General features: G+C 27.2%; 1 protein-coding gene and 1 long non-coding RNA gene across 2 annotated transcripts in view; one reads left to right on the top strand and one right to left on the bottom strand.

The window, feature by feature from the left end:
- LOC101241758 (uncharacterized) overlaps positions 1–13,404 on the bottom strand; it is an 18,929-nt gene extending 5,525 nt beyond the window's left edge. Inside the window, exons 1-2 of the long non-coding RNA XR_010639993.1 lie at positions 13,345–13,404; positions 13,208–13,269 (exon numbers count right to left, since the gene is read on the bottom strand). This is a non-coding gene — a long non-coding RNA (uncharacterized LOC101241758). The remainder of the gene's footprint in view (positions 1–13,207; positions 13,270–13,344) is intronic.
- A 1,798-nt stretch (positions 13,405–15,202) lies between these two features.
- The window catches only part of LOC100213637 (E3 ubiquitin-protein ligase SMURF1), a 62,079-nt gene continuing 57,074 nt past the window's right edge, over positions 15,203–20,207 (top strand). Inside the window, exon 1 of the mRNA XM_065803268.1 lies at positions 15,203–15,303. Within this exon, the coding sequence (XP_065659340.1) occupies positions 15,252–15,303 (52 nt within the window). The 5' untranslated portion in view covers positions 15,203–15,251. The remainder of the gene's footprint in view (positions 15,304–20,207) is intronic.

Here is a 20,207-nt window from a genome sequence, read left to right as displayed (position 1 = left end):
GAATAGTTTTGTCCAGTTTATTGTTTTCAAAAATCTTCTGTTTTACTCTGAAAATCTTCTGTTTTACTCTGTTTTACTCTCTGTTATACTCTGAAAAAATTTAACGATTGTCAAGAGCAGAAAAGTGAGTTCAGCAAATCTTCTTATATTAGAGTTCGAATCATTCGAATAACTTCGAATTTTTAAATTTACACCTTCTTAGTTTTGAAATATTCTAGTAATTTTTATAATTTTATTTTTTTGGAAAATTAAATTACCATCCCCACTTTCAGGATTGTGTGTTCTAAGTATGAAATCGTTACTATTGATATTGTAGAAGTTTAAAGCTCTAGAAGTTCCACTCGAGCATACACAATTGCATCACGCACTTTTTTGTTACCATTTTGAATAAAAGTAAAACTTTTTAATTTTACTTGACCCAAACCATATGCTGAAGTTACTTCACTCACCCGCCCCTAAAATTAGTGGAGTTGAAAAGTAAAATATTTTTAACTAGTAATATCTCAATCAGTCATTTCAAAATCAGATCATATTTATGAAAATCAAAAATTTTTCTACTAAAAGTAGTTTGAATATGCTTAAATACAAAAAAAATAAATAAATAAAATAAATAAAAACTAAATAAATGAAACAAAGGTTCTTTAAGTAAAAGTAGTAACGGTAAAAAAATTACTGGTTTGTCTGACCTAAATCTGTCACAGGCATGGGTCAGGCAGAAAACCAAAAATTATGACTGTTAGGAACATCAGTTGTCTAAAAAATGGCCTGAACAACCGGTCTGGAACTAGACATTATAGAAACGAACGAATAACTACGTAAACTGGAATTCACTTTAAATATAAAGATTTAGAAACAGCTAAAAAAACAATATTTTGACAAAACTAATAATTGTAACGTAACATAGATGTATTGACACCTAGGATCAAAGTATGCGCTGACACATCTCTATTAGGTGCTCTAATATTCTTCCTTGTAAATGTGGAAATGCAAAACCATATAAGCGTAAATAGACTTAAACAGTTACTATGTAATTTTATCTTAAACATGAATAATAAGAAAAGAGGACGGATTCTATGTGGACCGAGTGATAGAAGGATAACATTTCTTGCCAATCTATTATATTCTACTTATCTTCCTTACGAAGTAGGGTACTTCAATTGCCCTACGGGGCCTAACCCATCTTCCTTCCTCTTATAGGCTCTTAGTAAGTGTTTAGCCTATTGATGCAATGAAATGGTATTTGAACACCTAGGTGTCATACAAATAAGGAAACAATTACTAGAAAGTTTAAAAACCCTGACAACAGATTTAAAGTATAAGGATGCGATGTCAATTAACCCGCACCCTACTTTAATAACTATGAACGCCACCTCTAAACATGATATCCTCAAACGGCATCCATCCAAGTACCAAGCATTTGAAAACAGGTGCACTATAATATATCTTGGTACAAACTTACTTAGGATATTCAATCAGGTTGAATTAGATGCTTTAAGTAGGTGTGGTAACAAGCTACTGTTTATACCGAGCCTTCATAAGACGGACCAACAACAAACAGAGTTAGGCGTGTTAGATAAATTTCAGGCTTATGTTCAATTGTAGATATATTCTAATAAATAAAATTACATATCAGATTTAAAACGTTTTCCTTACGGTCCATCCCCTCCTACGACAGGCTCCTCAGGTGCTATAAACATAGTAGAAAAAGCAGGATAAAATATTTTCTGATAAGAATTTAAAAATGATATACGCAGATTGTTTTTAATAAACGGTGAAAGCATAGTAATAGTAGCATAGGTAGCATCTTTACCAAATCGTGGTAGAATAATAGTAGGACGTTTGTACTCAGTATTAATAGGATACACACGAGTTTGATCATAAACCGAATCACGCTCAAATATCTGAATACGGAATCTTAACCGAAACCTACCTTAACATGTAATAGATAAAACATATTTACCCATATAAGCCGGATCAATAAAAAAATATAGTCTTATACAATTTTTATTACCACTGAATGGCATAACATTAGGTAAATTATTCCAATACGTATTATCCGTACTTTAAATAAGTTTTGATCCCGAGGATATATCATAATTACTACGGTTTTTAAAAAGACAGGATGAATGATCAAACTCTTCATACGGCTGATTATATACATCAAAACCTTGCTCAATATTATGAGGTTTCAAAGAATCTTGATTATAAAGTGTAAAAAGATTCAAAAAAGAAAAGACATTTCCGGCACAATAGTGTTTATAAGGATCAATACCAACACGTTGCAAATACCAACGATCAATCTGAACAGGATATTTAATATTTTTACGTTTAATGTCGTTTTCATGAATAATAGACAGAGCAATTAGATTCTTCAATCCGTATTGAGGCACTTTAATATGTCGGAAACAATAATCATTAGCATGGGTATTAAAAACGCTTCATGTTTCATCGTTAACACCATTAGCTTCCTTCTGTTCAATAATAGCATTAGCATCAACATATTTCCCACCTGGGTCAAGAGAGGTATCACAAAGAAGGTATCACAGAGGTATCACAAAGGAGGTATCATAGAGGTATCACAAAGGAGGTATCACACAGGTATCATAAAGGAGGTATCACACAGGTATCAAAAAGAGTAAATTTTACATTATGATAAGGATCATTAAGTAATATTTTAATAGGCATACATAAATCAATATCATTTTTCCAAACAATTTTATGTATAAACTTTTCAGCAACATGATTTTTTTCCTGGAATCTTTAGGACTAACAACATTAGCGAACCGTGTTCCAACTGGTTTACCTTGCTTATCATTAAAAAACAACGAATTCTCTAGTAATTTAACTTTAGGTAACAACGAATGCCTTTTATCAGCTAAATTCAGTTTCAAAGTTTGTATTAGAGCATAATCAGCACTATCAGCTAAAGGATACATATCATCACTAATAGGCTGATCATTCTCCAAATCAAAAAATCTGATACCTATATTTGACATTTCCAATGGAAGACTTGTATTTTGAGTGGTTTTCAACTAATTTTGAACACGAATATCCATTACTTCACATTCAACGCTCTTAGGTACAAAATAAATACTACCAGAGGCCATCCAAAACTGATCGATATTAGTCCAGATATTAGAATAATCAACAGGAAAATAATAAATATCTTGAACAGTATAATTGGTACATTCACAATAAAAATATAAATTTTTCTCAAAACAATATTCATCATAAAATCCTTTACTACAACCAAACCCTCTTTCGATTACGAAATCTGGCAACGCGCCCGTTTCCTGATTTGGTGGTTGTTCTGCCATTAGTTACATGATAGCCTTTCTAGCACCAACCGTTTCTTCCTTTTGGATGTAGAAATATTCTTCTGTTTGTCCGCATCAAATGAATAATTTGCCTACAACTTCTCTAATATAGGCAAACTCTCCTTCATAACACTCCACGGAGTGGCTATTTTAGGCAATTCATCATAAAACTTAGGAAATTCATATGACTCAAAATTATATTTAAACAAAGTAGTTTTAGCCTCCTTGATAAAAGGGATTTCATAAGGGTTGTAAATATCGGTTATACCGGGTTTCAAACGCATATAATCAGGTAAATCATCCTGAGGCACAGGTTAATAATCAGGATCATAATTCCACCCTTCAATGTATTCAGAAGCAGTAGTCATGTCGGAAACATTCATAGACTGCGTTGGATTACTAGAAACACCACTAGTTGTAGATGTATTACTACGAGTCCAATCAGAATCAGACATTAACATATCCTCAAATATATTAGTAGACCTAGTCTTACCCAATTCTCTTAATGCAATGTACTCAGCAGAAGACATATTATTTTTTGATAAAAGAGCCGTTTTTAGAATCTTCCTAACATTAGGCATACCGATATAAGGAACAGTTTTCTTTGCAATACCAGCAATAGCTTTAACATTTTTAACAACATTAACAACAGTTTTTGGATTATTAGCCCCAGCTAGCCCTGTAACAACAGATCCCGCAATCCTAGTCGTATTTTTATCCTTGAATTTATTTTCGTTAATACCAAATATTTGATTATTTCAACCAGGAGCAAATTGTAATAATTAATTTACCTTATTCTGTTTAAATAGTGCTCCATTCAATAGTATCTTTGCATGCACATATATTCCAAATATCACAAGCCAATAGTTCATGCTCAACACATTCATAATATAAAGATTTAAAAGCCGTTTTATCACACCAATCACAGTGAGCAATTGATGCTAACGCCAACAACATCAAAAACATTATTAACATTAACACAAAACAACGGCTTACATAGGTAAAGATTAGCATGCAGCTGTAACACGAAGTATTTATAAATTCATATACATCCAACTATCCCGACAATCATATATATTATTCTATAAGATATTTAGCGTTTTGTTAATAGAAACCATCCAACCGATCACGTGGGATCCTACGTGGTCGGTTGGATCCCACGTTATCGTAGTTAAGTGTGAAAATTCCTACATCGTAAAAACCTTAAACAATAAAACATTTGTTATATAAAGAAAAAACAAGTTGCTGATTGCACTTATAAACAGTAAGAGCAGCTGTAAATGAAGTGTGGAAGAATTTGTCGCAAAATCAGAAACCGTGATTTTGTTATTGATGATGACTCGTATATTATTCATTTAAACTTATAAATAAGAAATTCTAATCCTGGATTTTACTCAGATAATCCAAAATATTCTTATGTGGATTTCCATATCCTTTTGTATAATCTCTCACAATTTATTGTTCCTGCTGGACTGATAATTAGCCAAACAGTATATAAAAATCTTCAACAGAAGATGCAATCATAAAATCCTTATAGTGATTTTATGATTGCATCTTCAAAAGATTCCTTTTAACAAGCATCACATTGGTGATAATCATGTAACTTGCTCTGACCTAGACTCATTTGCACTATGTCAGAACTGTAACCTATTAACTTAATGAAAAAAAAAAATCAATTATATTACAAAAGTTGATAACAAAAGTTTGGATGAGCCCAAAATGTACAGATATAACATTTAAACCAATCATATTTTAGTGATTTTATGAATGCATCTTCAAAATATTCCTTTTAACAAGCATCACATTGGTGATAATCATGTAACTTGCTCTGACCTAGACTCATTTGCACTATGTCAGAACTGTAACCTATTAACTTAATGAAAAAAAAAATCAATTATATTACAAAAGTTGATAACAAAAGTTTGGATGAGCCCAAAATGTACAGATATAACATTTAAACCAATCATATTTGTTTCTTGAATTACTCCACTACAAACTGCATACAAAGCATTCACTATTTTCTAATAAATACTTCCATTTTGATTGGGGAGCCTTTTTAACAGGTTTTTTTCTTAAACAAGGCAAGGGACAATATCTTTCTTTTTAGTTTTATGTAATTTTTTTTAAACAACTCTATAAATAGTTTCCTAAATTTCTTAAAAAAATCAAAACTTTGAACTAAATAACTTGCTTGATGATTTATTCACTTTTTATACATAAGGTGTCAGAACTTTTTTCAATCATTTTATCTGTGTAAATTTCTGTTGAATAAAACCCGCATAAAGAGCTAATAAGCCGCATGTTGCCAATATGCTGATACATATGGCTTCTTTAAATCTTTAAAGTAGATTTAAAGATACCAAATGTATCAAAAGCTTTTCCTATAATAAGTTTCTTTTTTATTTTTTTTATTTTCATATAGTTTATTTTTCATAAACTATTGAATTTTCTCATACAATTTTTTATCATTTTACATTAAACGTTATGAAGAAAAGTTGTAAAAAAAGCAATTATTTTAAATTTTGAGCTTTCTATTATGCAGCTGAAAATAAAATTATCTGAGTCGGCTCGATTGGTACTGAAGCTTTCTCTTTTAACGCAGCATTTAACTACTTTAGGTTCTAGTCGTTGGCTATGAAAGAAAGCATTTAAATACGAGCTACTACGTAGAAATACTACGAATCTTGCTCAGTTTTGAAATAACTAAGGTAAGCTTGTTGATTCATTTATATTACTAACTGATAATCTTATTCTGCAGTTAAGTCCATATTGATGTATATATCTAGGTAAAGTAGGAGTTGAAAGGAAGCAGCAGGAAGGAAGGGAGCAGCCATTTTTATGATGTTGTACCTGCTCAAACTTTGAAACACATTATGACATGCTGTAGGCATTATGACATGCAGTAGGCGCCAAAGTTTCACACTTTGTGTACGGAAGCTTTACTTTAAACCGAAGATACCAATAATAATAAGTTTTATAACATAAATAGTAAGATTTAATTTTTTAAATAAAAACTAATTTTTTTTATTATAAATAATCAGATAATAGATTACCAAAGATATTGGCTACTATTGCGGTCGAATAAACTTGCATTAAATTAAACGGGATTGAAGTTCTAGAAATAGAACGTTAATTTTCAGCATTATTTTTAGACCAACACATTAAGGATTTTCAAAAAAAAGGTGGTGTTACAACTAGCATCTTTTTTTTTTAATTTTTATATTTCAGTTTACAATTCAGATTACGAAGATCTTGTCTCCAGAACCATGTAAAATATATAAAATATATACATACATGTATGTAAATAAAATTGATTTAAAAACTATTACCAATGTAGAATCAAAATAAACGAATGCTGAAAATATTTAATATTGAAAATAATAAATTTTGAAAAGTTAACTAATTTTACATCTCAAAAATATTTATATATATTTTCAGTTGAAAGAATTTAGTTTTTTAACTTAGTTTTACAAAAGAAAAATGAAATGGACAAATTTAAATTAGGTAGATCATTTTTGTTCCATAGATAAGGTGGCATAATTGATTGAACTTTGGTTGACAAAAGCGTTCAATTAATAAGTTATTATTTAGTAAAGCATATTTACTTATAGTTTTTAAAGTAAAAAGGTATAATGATTAGACATTTTTAAAACGAAATATAAAAAATAATATATTATAGACAGAGCCGTCCCGAGGAGCTTATAAAGGGAGTGCACTCCCTTTATAATCGTCAGTCGGCAAAATTAGTTCTATAGTTGGCAGTCGGTCTTTTAGCCAACTCTAGGTTATTGGAGTTTGATCATTGAAAACGTTATAGTATTGAAGAAATACTCTTGATAAAGCAGTGACATTGTCCATAACAGGTGATTTTTAAAATTTTCTCAATAACCTAATAGCCCATCTTATAACTTCAATTAAACGTTGCGGTAGAAAATCAGATCTAGAAAGTTAACAGGTTTTACTAGTCACTAATTACAGTAATTCGATGTGACAATTTGACAAGCTGGGTCAAGTTACATTTATCTCGCCAAAAGATGAAGCTAGTCTCAGATAACTTCAATTAAGTTTTGTGTTGCATCTAGGTAGGGTCCCAAGCATTTGTGTGGTCAAAAATGCAGCCAATAAGAATTGAGATGTTCCATATTTAAACAACAAGCTACTTTTGCTCTATTTTGAACAATCAAGTTGAGGAATCTTTGCTTCTTTTTTCATCTTCTTTTTTTCCCTAACAGCGCATTTATCATATTTATTAATAGATCATGTTTCACAGTAGAAAAAACGTGGGCTTTAAAGTTATTCTTGGTGGAGCTGAGAATAGCTCTGATTTCATCTATTAATTGACTAGATAAGAAGCTAAGGTTAATGGCCTGTAGATCTGTAGTAATTTATCAGTAGAACTTACGGCTTAAACTATTGGAATAAGCTACTATTTGTAAAGTAAATACTAGATGTTGTTTAAAATGTATTTTTTGTTAGATGAAGTGGTTGTGACAAAATGATAAATGACCGGGATAAGCAATATGGTATATTTGTTTAAAGTTGGACTGAAGCTGTTGAATGTAGTTTTTTTAGATACAATCAGTACGGAAGGAGTGGTACTTTTAAAGTAGTGGAGGTAAGTTGCGAGTGCAATTTGCACGTCTAATTTATTTGATTGTTGATGAGCTAATAGTTTTTCATCAATTGAGTTTTTACGTATTTTTTTTATTGTGTTGCCTCGTGTAACCTTAACTGTAGTAGAATTTGAACTGCATAAGTCTTTTGTACTTCATTTTAAGGAGATAAACCAATACCTTTATGACTTCTATGATAAAAAAAAAATTATGATAAACACTGCTGTTGTTTATGAGAAAAAAATTGGTGGCTTGCTTTAGTACAAAATTTATGTCTGTTTCTTAAAACATTATCTAACTATGTTCTTTAATTTATTTATATTTTGACTTGTCTGTAATAGCAATGATAATGCTCATTTGTTTCTGATTGTTCTGTTTGGGTTTTGACCCTAAAGGTCTGCCTTTAGGGTCAAAAGTTCCAAGCTGTTTTTTTAAGGCTGTGGTTATTGGTGCTGTTATAAGAGAGTTAGGTTCTAGATTTAAAATAAAATAGTATGAGTCCATTGAGGGTGCTTTTTTATTTATAATTTCCTTTTAATAAGTAGTTATTATTAGACGGGGGTCTTCCGTTGCTTTGAACATTTCAAACAGATGGGTTATTAGGTAAGGTTGCCAATATTGTACCTGCGACTAAATTGCACTTATGCTGAATCTAATTATTTTTACAACCCAAAAAATATCTTTTGACTAAAATATTATGTTTGCTATGTCTATCTAATCAACCAGTTGTTGTTTTGTGAGATGAAAATAGATTCTGGCAGCAGTTACCTCGAATTGATATGATGCTATGGTTTTCTTATTTTTGGGGTTCAATGTTTAGAGTATTACTTTAAACATGTTAAATATATGTCTTTTTTATCACATTTATGTGAAAGCACAGTTTATGTAAATTCAAAATAACTTTCAAGAAATTAAAATACATTACCATTTATTGTCTAATTTCATTATAAACTCAAAGTGAGTCTAGTCGCGTAATTTGTACCTCACTCTAGGCCTTAAACTGTACCAAGGCTACCATTTTGAATTTTGATTATTTTTAACTCTTGTCAAGAATAAAGATTTTCTGTTTTGTATTTTTTATATAATGTGCAGTAATAACCACCATTTTCCTACCAAAATTCTCGCTACCACATTAGTAAGCTATACATTTAAAATAAAATTTTTACCTTATTGATGATTGTTTTCAGATTCCACGAAAGATTTACAGTTTCACCTTTTATAAAATTCAAAACTTTTTTGCATTGCGTGGCACAGAAAAAGATGTTTACAAAAATTATTCAAAATGTACTGTAAATTGATATAGTATTTGTAAAATCAAGATATAGGTACAATATTGGATTATAATAGTATGATTTAGGATCTTGTTTCCTTAAGTGTACCGATGACATATTTTTTTTTTAATTTAATTAAACACCAACGTTTAAATTTTTGAATATTTTAACTTTTTTAGAACAATTTATCCCCAAATTATAAAACACAATAATGTCTCATTGTTTCTACTTTGTATTTTTTCTCTACATTTGACTATATTCTAAGAGAGTACAATATCGGCAACCTTACCCCATGCAAGATTTATAGCGGCATGAAAGTTGTATAAAACATATTTAATTATTTATAAATAGATGATTTTTATTTGGTATGTTTCAAAGTTTTAGTTTTTTAAAGCTGAGTGTTGCTATTTTAAATGGAATTATTTTTGAACTAGAGTGAAGGAGAAGCCGTATGTTGGGTAGCAACATTTTTTAGAAGAGTAAAGATTCGGAAAAGCATAAATATTAAAATGAAGTAGAAGATTTAAAACTATGATGCTGATCATGATGCTGACAACAATTTGAGCTTTGATGATAAGCAGCAAATAAACGACAACATCAACAACAACAACAACAACAACAACAACAACAACAACAACAACAACAACAACAACAACAACAACAACAACAACAACAACAACAACAACAATAGAAACAGAAAAATAAACCAAACTTTTCGCCTACAACTTCGTCAAAAAGTTTCGCCAACAGCTTCACCTACAACTTCGCCTACAACTTCGCCAAACAAACAAACATACCTTTGCGGTATGATAAAGGCAGGGTGTTTTATTGCACCAAAAAATGGAGCATCAGTGACAACTTAAATCAACCTCCAAAACCTTTCAACAACGCAACATCATGAATTAAACTTTCTATTAATTTTTATGTATTTAGATATAGCTTTCATTTTATAACATAATTAAATGATGTTATTTTTAAAATAGGCGACATAAAGTTGTCATCAAGGATTATAACTAATACGTCATAAATTTAATTAAAAGGATTTTAGAATTGAGATACCTAGCGTGATAAAATATTTGTTAAGGAAAAAAAAGTTAATTCAATAGTTTTAAACAAAGTTAATTAAAGGTTAATAAATAAAATCGCAAAAATAATATTCTGGGTATTTATTTTTTCTTAAAACTATTCTGCTCTAAATTAGGAAAATCAAACTTTCGACTAAAAGTAAAATACATAGTTTGGTTAAACAAATAATTTCATATAATGTCAGTTATATAAATAACTTGTTTAATAAAAATAACTTAAATAGCTTCAGATAGTCAGTTGTATAAATAACTGTCCAGACGGATCAGTTGCGCGATGAGGGGTTTTATTTTTCGTATCCGGTCAACAAGGTTTTGGAAGTATAAAAATAGGCATTATAATATAGCGTAAAAACAGTTTGTTTCGAGTATCTCTCTGCTGATCCATAATATAAGTATTGCGAGATCCATTTTTCTATCGATGACCGACAAAACAACGTAACACTACTTCCTAATATATCATTTTATAAAAATATTTTATCCTAATATATTTTAACATATTTTTATACTTAATTCATGATGGTAATCTTGTTAAAGTTTACTAAAATTTGAAAAACTTTGTTATACCCATAACTTAATCAAAACAAGCTGATTTTTCGATATCTTGCCGAGGGCCGCAATTTATAGAGCTTGCTTCTAACAAGTAATATAAACATTTTAACTTCAACTCAACATTTTAAACGTGCAACAAACAACGCTTATTTGATTTCAATACAAAGCAGATGCTATTATTAAAAACTTTTGTTAACCTTGGTTATTATATGTCTTATATATTTACGCAAAATTTTGATTTATTTTGTATGGTTTTTAAAACATGTTGGTATTATTTTATCTTATTATATTGTTGCATTTTTTTCTTTTTTTTTTCCGGGGAAATGTCTGGTGGATTTGTTGGTTGTAAACGACGGAGGAGTTTTAGAAATCAAATGCCAATTTAAATTTTGGAATTGAAACTTGTGACAAATCTATAAAAGAGCATAAAAGCTTATATCTAAAAACAATAAAAAGAAACTTATTTAATAAACATTTTTAATATTCAAAATATAAAATGCTTTCAACTCGTACCGCATAAAATACCGCTGTTAATCTACATTATCAAGCTATCATGATCTGTCTACTACTTTAGTATAATAAACTTTTTTTTTGTGAATTGTATTTCGATTAATATAACAAAAATTCTAGATGTTACAACAAAAATCCAATATTTAAACTCTTTTGATGCCAAACTATAACTCATTGAAAGCCTTTAGTCAGGTTCTTTTATATAAACCTTTCGTAATCGCATTAAAAACATTAAACGACTTTAATTGATATATTTTTAAGTAAAGTTTTTAATATAGGTTTTAAATCTTTTATAGTCAAATTTTTATTTAATTTTATGTTTTTATTACTTTTCTACACGCCAGTATAAAAAATCTTTGAATTGTTTTTTAAAAAGTATTAAAATTCTTTTCTCCTAAAAAATTGAAGTGAATCTAATATTGTAATTTCATCTCACAACTGATACAACACTAAATTCCTTTACATGAGTTCACTTTGCAAAACTTCGTATTGATTACAACCGTTCTGTGTATCTAAATATTACAACTATTTTGTGTACCTAAAGATTACAACCATTCTGTCTACCTAAAGATTACAACCATTTTGTGTACCTAAAGATTACAACCATTCTGTCTACCTAAAGATTACAACCATTCTGTGTACCTAAAGATTACAACCATTCTGTGTACCTAAAGATTACAACCATTCTGTGTACCTAAAGATTACAACCATTCTGTGTACCTAAAGATTACAACCATTCTGTGTACCTAAAGATTACAACCATTCTGTGTACCTAAAGATTACAACCATTCTGTGTACCTAAAGATTACAACCATTTTGTGTACCTAAAGATTACAACCATTCTGTGTACCTAAAGATTACAACCATTCTGTGTACCTAAAGATTACAACCATTCTGTGTACCTAAAGATTACAACCATTCTGTGTACCTAAAGATTACAACCATTCTGTGTAGAGCTGAGCGGGGCTAGTTGAGCATAGGGACAAGTTGGGCAATTGAAATATCTCAAAAACTATGCATCACATGATAAAACATCTAATGGATGAAAGTTAGGGAATTAAAATGTTAAGACAACGGGCAATAAAAGATTGTTGGAAAGCAGTTGAGTAAGATACACGGGCACTTTTTCTATTTTGGACCAAAAAAGTAATACATTTTTTTTGCTAATTTTCTCTTAAATGCTTATAAATCTTTTTATCTGCCAACACTTAAGTGTTAATATTTTGACAATGTTTTGGAATTTCAATTAAAATTACCCATTTTTTCCTAAGTTTTACTGTTCTCTTTAATACCTAACTAATGTATCACCTTGTAATACCTAACTAATGTATCACCTTGTAATACCTAACTAATGTATCACCTTGTCAAGTAGGAGTTAGTTAAGCAGCTCTGAAAAATGTAATAAAACTGAACTTTCGAACGCAAAGAAACAACTTTGCTAAAAAAATAATTTAGCGGTATATTATTTAAATACATTTTTGTAATTAGTAATTTTTAAATCGGGCTTCAAAGTTCAAGTTTAAAAGTATAAAATAATATTTTTTAATAATTTTTGTATTTTATGACGCTTTTTTACTATTTAATTTTTTCTCTTCTCTTACTAACCTCATTAAAGTGTATAAATAAAAAGTTTATAAATTATGCGCACGCTTACTGTTGGGGATTAGAATTATAATAAATACTTTAGGCTGCAGTATGTAAAACATAGTTAAAGTGGGAGTATATTTTCTATTTGTGGGAATGTAATTATTTTTAATTACATAGTATATAAATTAGCGTTTAAAAACAAACCACGCATAACAAGTTTTTTATGCAAGTTTTATTAAATGCAAATGAAAATATGACTTTATAAAACCATAAACCTTTTTCTGAAATTCATAATTTCATATTACTTTTCTTCTTTTCTGATTGCCTTTAAACCTATCTGAAATTAGAAAACAATTAAATAAAAGAATACTTGATATTTATGCTTACAATATTAAAATAAAAAAAAAGCTACTCAGATCACTGCAAAGCCTTGCACATCTATAGCAGTCTCGCAAAGTCTCGCACAATCTGTGAATTTCTCAGACCAGCTTTTTTCGAATTGCTGATAAACTCCGCTTTTCAACCTTTTTTTTATATTTCGTTTGTGTTTGTTCTCAAATAACAGCACAACAATTATTTAACTTTTCTTATTATGTTGCAAATTCAAACTTTAACTTAAATTTTAACTTTTCGGTGACATTTCCTGAATCACGATATTTTGTTTTTTTTCTATACAGTCAGTAAAATACTGAACAAAATATTAATTTTTTTTTAAATAATTCAATACCATATGATAAAAATAACTTAATAAAGAGAATTAAAATGTCAAAAAAAAAAACCAAACAATATCAGGTTCTTAAAAAGGATAAAGATTAATATAAATAAATCTCAACTTTTTATTAGCAAAACAAATAAGCTTTAATTTATGATCTTTTGTTGCATAGATGATTCTGAAATGTTGTTTTTTGCAAACTCGCTAATTTTTATTATTTTTATTATCATTTTTATTACTTTTTTTACCATAATGAAACAATATAATTACAAATTTTGGAAAAAAATAATTTTCAGCTGAGATATTAGTTAGCTGTGAAGCATAACTACTGTCCCGATTAGCTCCACTCTACTTTAATTACGATGAGTCGTAGTTTTAAGTTGCCCAGCTATTAAAGCTAACTGTTTCTGTAGTAGAATTTGAATATTATATGATATATTTTTCCTTTTACAATTTAAATTATTCCAATTTAATTTGTTTAATTATTTTGACTAATAGCTTTTTTTAAAAAGCTCTCTATTTAGATAGATGGATCGCGCAGTTTTTAGTTTCCGTCTAGACAACATTAAAGTCAAAACATTATGGCGGTTTTGGCGACATTAACTGGTTGTTTACTATTTATTTGTGTTCTGTTGGGTTAGAAGAATTTAGATTTTGAAAAAATAAATATAGAATTTTCTAAATAGATAAAATGTTCAAAGATTTAAAGTGACAATTTTAATTCGATTTGTAGTTTTTATATATAATTTTATAGGTTTATTTTATATTACATTCGCAATTTTTGTATTTTGTCATCATCTTTATTTATCTTATGTAACATTGTATTTATATTTATATAACAATTGTATTTTGAAATTTTACATGTGTAAAACTGAAAACATCTTCTTAGATTTTTTTTGTTAATAAAAGTAGAATATGATTTAATCAGTAAGCAACATATATGCAATTTTAATTTGATTTGTAGTTTTTATACATAATTAAAAAATATGGTAACGCGATAGCTTTCACAATATAGTAATATCAATATATTTTCGATAAAAGATCTTACAATCGAGGTTATTTACAAATAGGTAAAAACTAATCTTAAGTAAATACCATGAAAGAGCATTAATAATACAAATAATAACGATAAAAATAATAATGATAAATTATAAGAACAATAAGAAAATTATATGATAATAAATCAATATCAATTTTAAAACAACAATTGAATATAATGCACAGACAGAAAAGTTACAAACAGTTATGTACTGACAAAACGTAACAACCTACCATGGTTCTAGCAGCATTGATAGACACTGCCTGTATTCGCAAGCAAAGCATAGATTAATTTTATTAATTTATATTACTATTGAATTTTGTTAAATAAATGTCAAAGTTTATTTAATTTTTTTTTCAATTAATAAAAAAACATGTTATATTTTTTTTAGTTATCTTTTATTTTTTTTGACTTATTTATTGATTATATATTTTGTTCTTGAATTTTCAAATTTTTACTTTTTTCATATTAAATTGCAAAATTTTTAAATTATTATTATTATTCTTTTATAAATAAATTAACTTTTTACTTTTTACTAGGTTTAAAAAATGAAACTTAAAATGGAGCAATGACCACTCCGGATAGGAGGAGAATAATACCAGTAAAGTATCGTGTAACAAGTATATGTTATACATTAATATTTTTTACAGTTTTATGTTGTATTTATATTTTTAAGTTGCATTAAATTTTATCTGATATATTATGTATATATGTACATATATGCAGCCCAGCGGAAAGTGGGTACAATGGATAATTTTTACCCAGGTGCCAAAGCTTTATAGGTGTCAATTTTTTATTGAATACTATTTTTTTTCTTGAAAATACAAAAATATATAAATTTATAAGAATAACTATTTAAAGAGGATAAGAGCAAATTTCACATTAAAAAAGTTTTCTTGCATTTCACTTTACTGAAGGTTCAATATAACTTAAATTATCAAATGTGGTTATTAACTCTTTGGAAAAAAATAATTTGTCAATGGGAAACATAAATGGTCAGAGCTATGACAATGGTGCAAATATGAAAGATGTAAGAAATGGTATACAGCCTTTTATTCTTAAAAAAAGACATTCAAGTATTTTATATTCCATGCTGTATTCATACATTAAATCTATTAGTCGTTGATTCTGTCAGATTTTCACCTAAAATTGTTTTTAAATATCATTGATCAAGTTTACAATTTTTTTTTGCTTTAATAAAAAGATAATTTTGCAATCAAAGTGTCCATTTGTTAAAGGAATTTTGAAATTAAAGTGTCCAACTGTTAAACCATTAAATAAAAAGACAGGAAACAATCAATGCTGTAAAAACCCTTTGGTTTAAAATGCCAAAAATTTATGAAGCACTGCAAGATACAGCTAAGAATGCTCATAAAACAACTGCAAAAATCACAGCAGAGTAGATTGCTTTAAAAATAACGAGCTTTGATTTTTTGTGTTCCATCGCAATTATGCATAAAGTTTTATTCTAAATTAATTTAACAAGCAAACCACTGCATTCAGGTTTAATGAATATTTCAGAGACTTTAAAGTTAATGGAACGAATGATGATTTTTTTTAAAAGAAAATTACAAACAGGAAAACTTTGACTCTGTTATTTGTATTGCACAAGAACTTGCTTCTTTTTTAAAGGTAAAAAAAAGTTTTGAAGCAGAATCTGTTTTAAGAGTAAGAAAGAGCAAGGGCTTCTTTGAGGAACCTGAACAAAACTTCTTTGAGGAACCTGAACAAAAAACCTGAACAAATAAATCTGAACAAAACTTGTAAAAACATAAACTAAAATAAAAAAAAATAAAAAAGAGGTTTTCAATAATGTATTCAAATGTGCTACTATTGCACATTTTATTAATGTATTACTATTGCAATTAAAGATTTAATACATTTAATGCATCTTTGCACCTTTTATTTTTAAATAATTTTTTTTATTTAACTTTTTATTCAATATTAAAAAGCTCTCAATAGTTACAACAGATATTTTAAAATCTTATTAAAATCTATGCATTGCATTGGAAAGAAAACTAGTGGACAAAGGAAAAAAAAAAGATATTTCTGACTAGGAACTAATTTTTGAATTAACGCTTTCTTTTTTCTCATTTTGCTGAAAATTTGAATACTGAAAGTACTTTAAAATATTTGTACGCAAGTGATTTGAAAAAAATTTACACAAATGTATCTATTGCATTTACATATAATGTATCTATATCTTTACACATGCCCATCTTAAGCAACCACTGCAAAGTTATGGTTTTTGGAGTGGCCAGCCAGCAAGATATTATAATTTTTTTAAATTAATTAAAAAATTAAAAAAAAAAAATTACGATGAGTTGTAGTTTTAAGTTGCCTAGTTCTAAATCTGTTTTTGTAGAATAAAAAAACAAAATACATTCATCTAATTATGTTGTAACCACATTGCACACCCAAAAACTTTTATAAATCTACCTAAGTGATACGAGTATTTTCTTTCCAAATGAATGTCTTTCCAAATGAATTTCAACTTTTTTGATTTCACTTCGAATAACATTTGTACTGATGAAATCTGAAAACCAAATCTTTGACTGTAATGGTCTTCTCAGCCTTGGGGAAGTAAATTAACATTAAAAAAAGTTTGAGTTTTTAGTTTAATACCTAATGACTTATAATAATTGGTACTTGCAAAAATTTAAATGCAAATTTAAGAAATAAATAAAATTTTAGCTGTGAGTGGAAAACTTTCACTGACCACACCTTCTTCATCCTAAAGGCTGGTCTCAAAAAGTTGTTGCCTACAACACTAAGATCTAATATTTTCAGGTTCTTGAATCTTGTATGTTATCTCTAAAGTTCTACAGATTTTCCAAAAATATTCAACAGTCTCTTTAAATCTTTAACAAAAGCATGTCATTCTATCTTTTCATACATGGATCTTATTACCTTGCTCAAACTTTTCCTGTAATTCATCTCACGAATTTAATGATATTGAATCTTGTGCTTAACTCTTGTTTTAGCAAGTTCTTTGAGTTACTCAAAGACTGTGAGCAACATTCTTGTTTATTTTTAAGTAATTTTTGTGGTACTACAATCATTATTCCTGTATTATTTCTCACTTATATTAATGATTTATATCTGATTATTTCACTTCTAAGGTATATTGACTGATGAACTTATTATGAATATATATATATATATATATATATATATATATATATATATATATATATATATATATATATATATATATATATATATATATATATATATATATATATATATATATTATATATATAATATATAATATATATATATATATATATATATATATATATATATATATATATATATATATATACATATATATATATATATATATATATATATATATATACATATATATATATATATATATATATATATATATATATATATATATATATATATATATATATATATATATATATATATACGTAAGCGTATATATATGAATAAAGAAAATATCTTTATATTATCATGTATAATATTGTATACTTGAAAGAGTGCTCATTAGATAAACTAGAGCTATATAGTATATATGTTACTGTTACCCGCAGTACCAGGAATTAGCTAAATGCTAATGTTTATAATATAATTTAATATTGCAACTCTGAGTTTCATGTGTTATCACAATTATCAGGCAAGTAGTAAAATTAAACTTTTACTACTTGCCTGATGATTGTGATAACACATGAAACTTAGAGTTGCAATATTAAATTATATTATAAACATTGGTATTAAGCTGATTCCCGGTACTGCGGGTAACAGTAACATATATACTATATATGTTACTATATATATATATATATATATATATATATATATATATATATATATATATATATATATATATATATATATATATATATATATATATATATATATATATATATATATTACTGTATATATGTTACTATATATATATATCTTATATATATATATATATATAGTAACATATATACAGTAATATATATAAATATATATATATATATATATATATATATATATTACTATATATATGCTACTATATATATGTTACTATATATATGTTACTATATATATGTTACTATATATATATATATATATATATATATATATATATATATATATATGTTACTATATATATATATATATATATATATATATATATATATATATATATATATATATATATATATATATATATATATATATATATGTTACTATATATATGTTACTATATATATGTTACTATATATATATATATATATATATATATATATATATATATATATATATATATATATATATATATATATATATATATTTAAAGAACTTTAAAATGTATTCTATAAAATAGAGTGCTCAATGTTCTCAAAAAACAGAGCAATTATAAGTTAGTAGAAAATCACTTAACAAAATTTTTTTTCATTTAACACTGTGTCTCATCAATAAAGACTCTAATAAAGAAATGAATGATCAAATTAATAAAACTTCAATTTATACTAAAAATTAAATTACAGGAAGTTGTAAATGTCTACAGTAAATTTTCACATAATTGTGGAATTTGCTGAAACTATTATAAAAAAAATTCTTTAGAAATGATTACTTATGCTTTTTAAAAAAAATATTTTTTTGAAGAGGGATTTAATGTAACTATTATTTGAGCTCATTTATTTTTATAATTTTTAAGGAGAAACTTATTTTCGTGCCTACATTTAGAAATTAATTCCGATTTTTTGTTTAATATACATGCTTGGTTTACATCTGTAATTATTTCAAAATTTTCTTGTTGGCATAGTATGCATTTTTTCGAAATATTGTTATATGCAGGCGCTCTTTTAAGGGTGGACCAATTTAGTATAAAATCATCAATATTTTTACCTTTTAATTCCCATATATATTTTGAAATCATGGTGTCTTTTGAGTACTTTTTATTTTTAAAGGATTGCTTATGATTGGCAAAAGGTTTTTTCCATTCACCCTCTGTTATGCCAATATATTGTTTATCAGGTACATTCTTAGAGGAAACAACACATTTATATACCCCATTTTTAGATAAACAACTTCCACTCATTGGACAATTGTTTTTTTTGTCTACAATTACAGTTTTCTGAAGTTTTTTCATTTAGGATTTCTTTTTTGTTTAACAAAGCATTATTATGACTTTTTATAACTCTTTCCATATTTTTTGTGCAACTGTAGCTAACTTTAATTGTATTTCGATTAAAAAATTTTATGTAATTTAAAAGAGGGCGGGAAATGCTTGTCAACTAATTTTAAAAACACTTTTCCTATGTTAGTGGAAATATTTTTGCTATATGAAAGGTTGAACCAAATTACATTTCTAGTTCTATTTCGGTTTTTTGTATTCTTTTTTTCATGGTCAAATTTTAGTTCAAAATTTTCAAAGCCGCTTTTTTTAAGAACATCTTCAAATATTCATTTTGAGGAGTTAAACATTTTCATTAGATGAGTTTTGGTTTAGCCTGTTATTTATTGAAATCGGGATTTGTTTTAGAATTTGGGGTGGATGATT

The sequence above is a fragment of the Hydra vulgaris genome, chromosome 08 (assembly GCF_038396675.1).
Source record: "Hydra vulgaris chromosome 08, alternate assembly HydraT2T_AEP".
NCBI classification, from domain to species: Eukaryota; Metazoa; Cnidaria; class Hydrozoa; order Anthoathecata; family Hydridae; genus Hydra; species Hydra vulgaris.
This window is presented reverse-complemented; position numbering and strand designations above follow the sequence as displayed.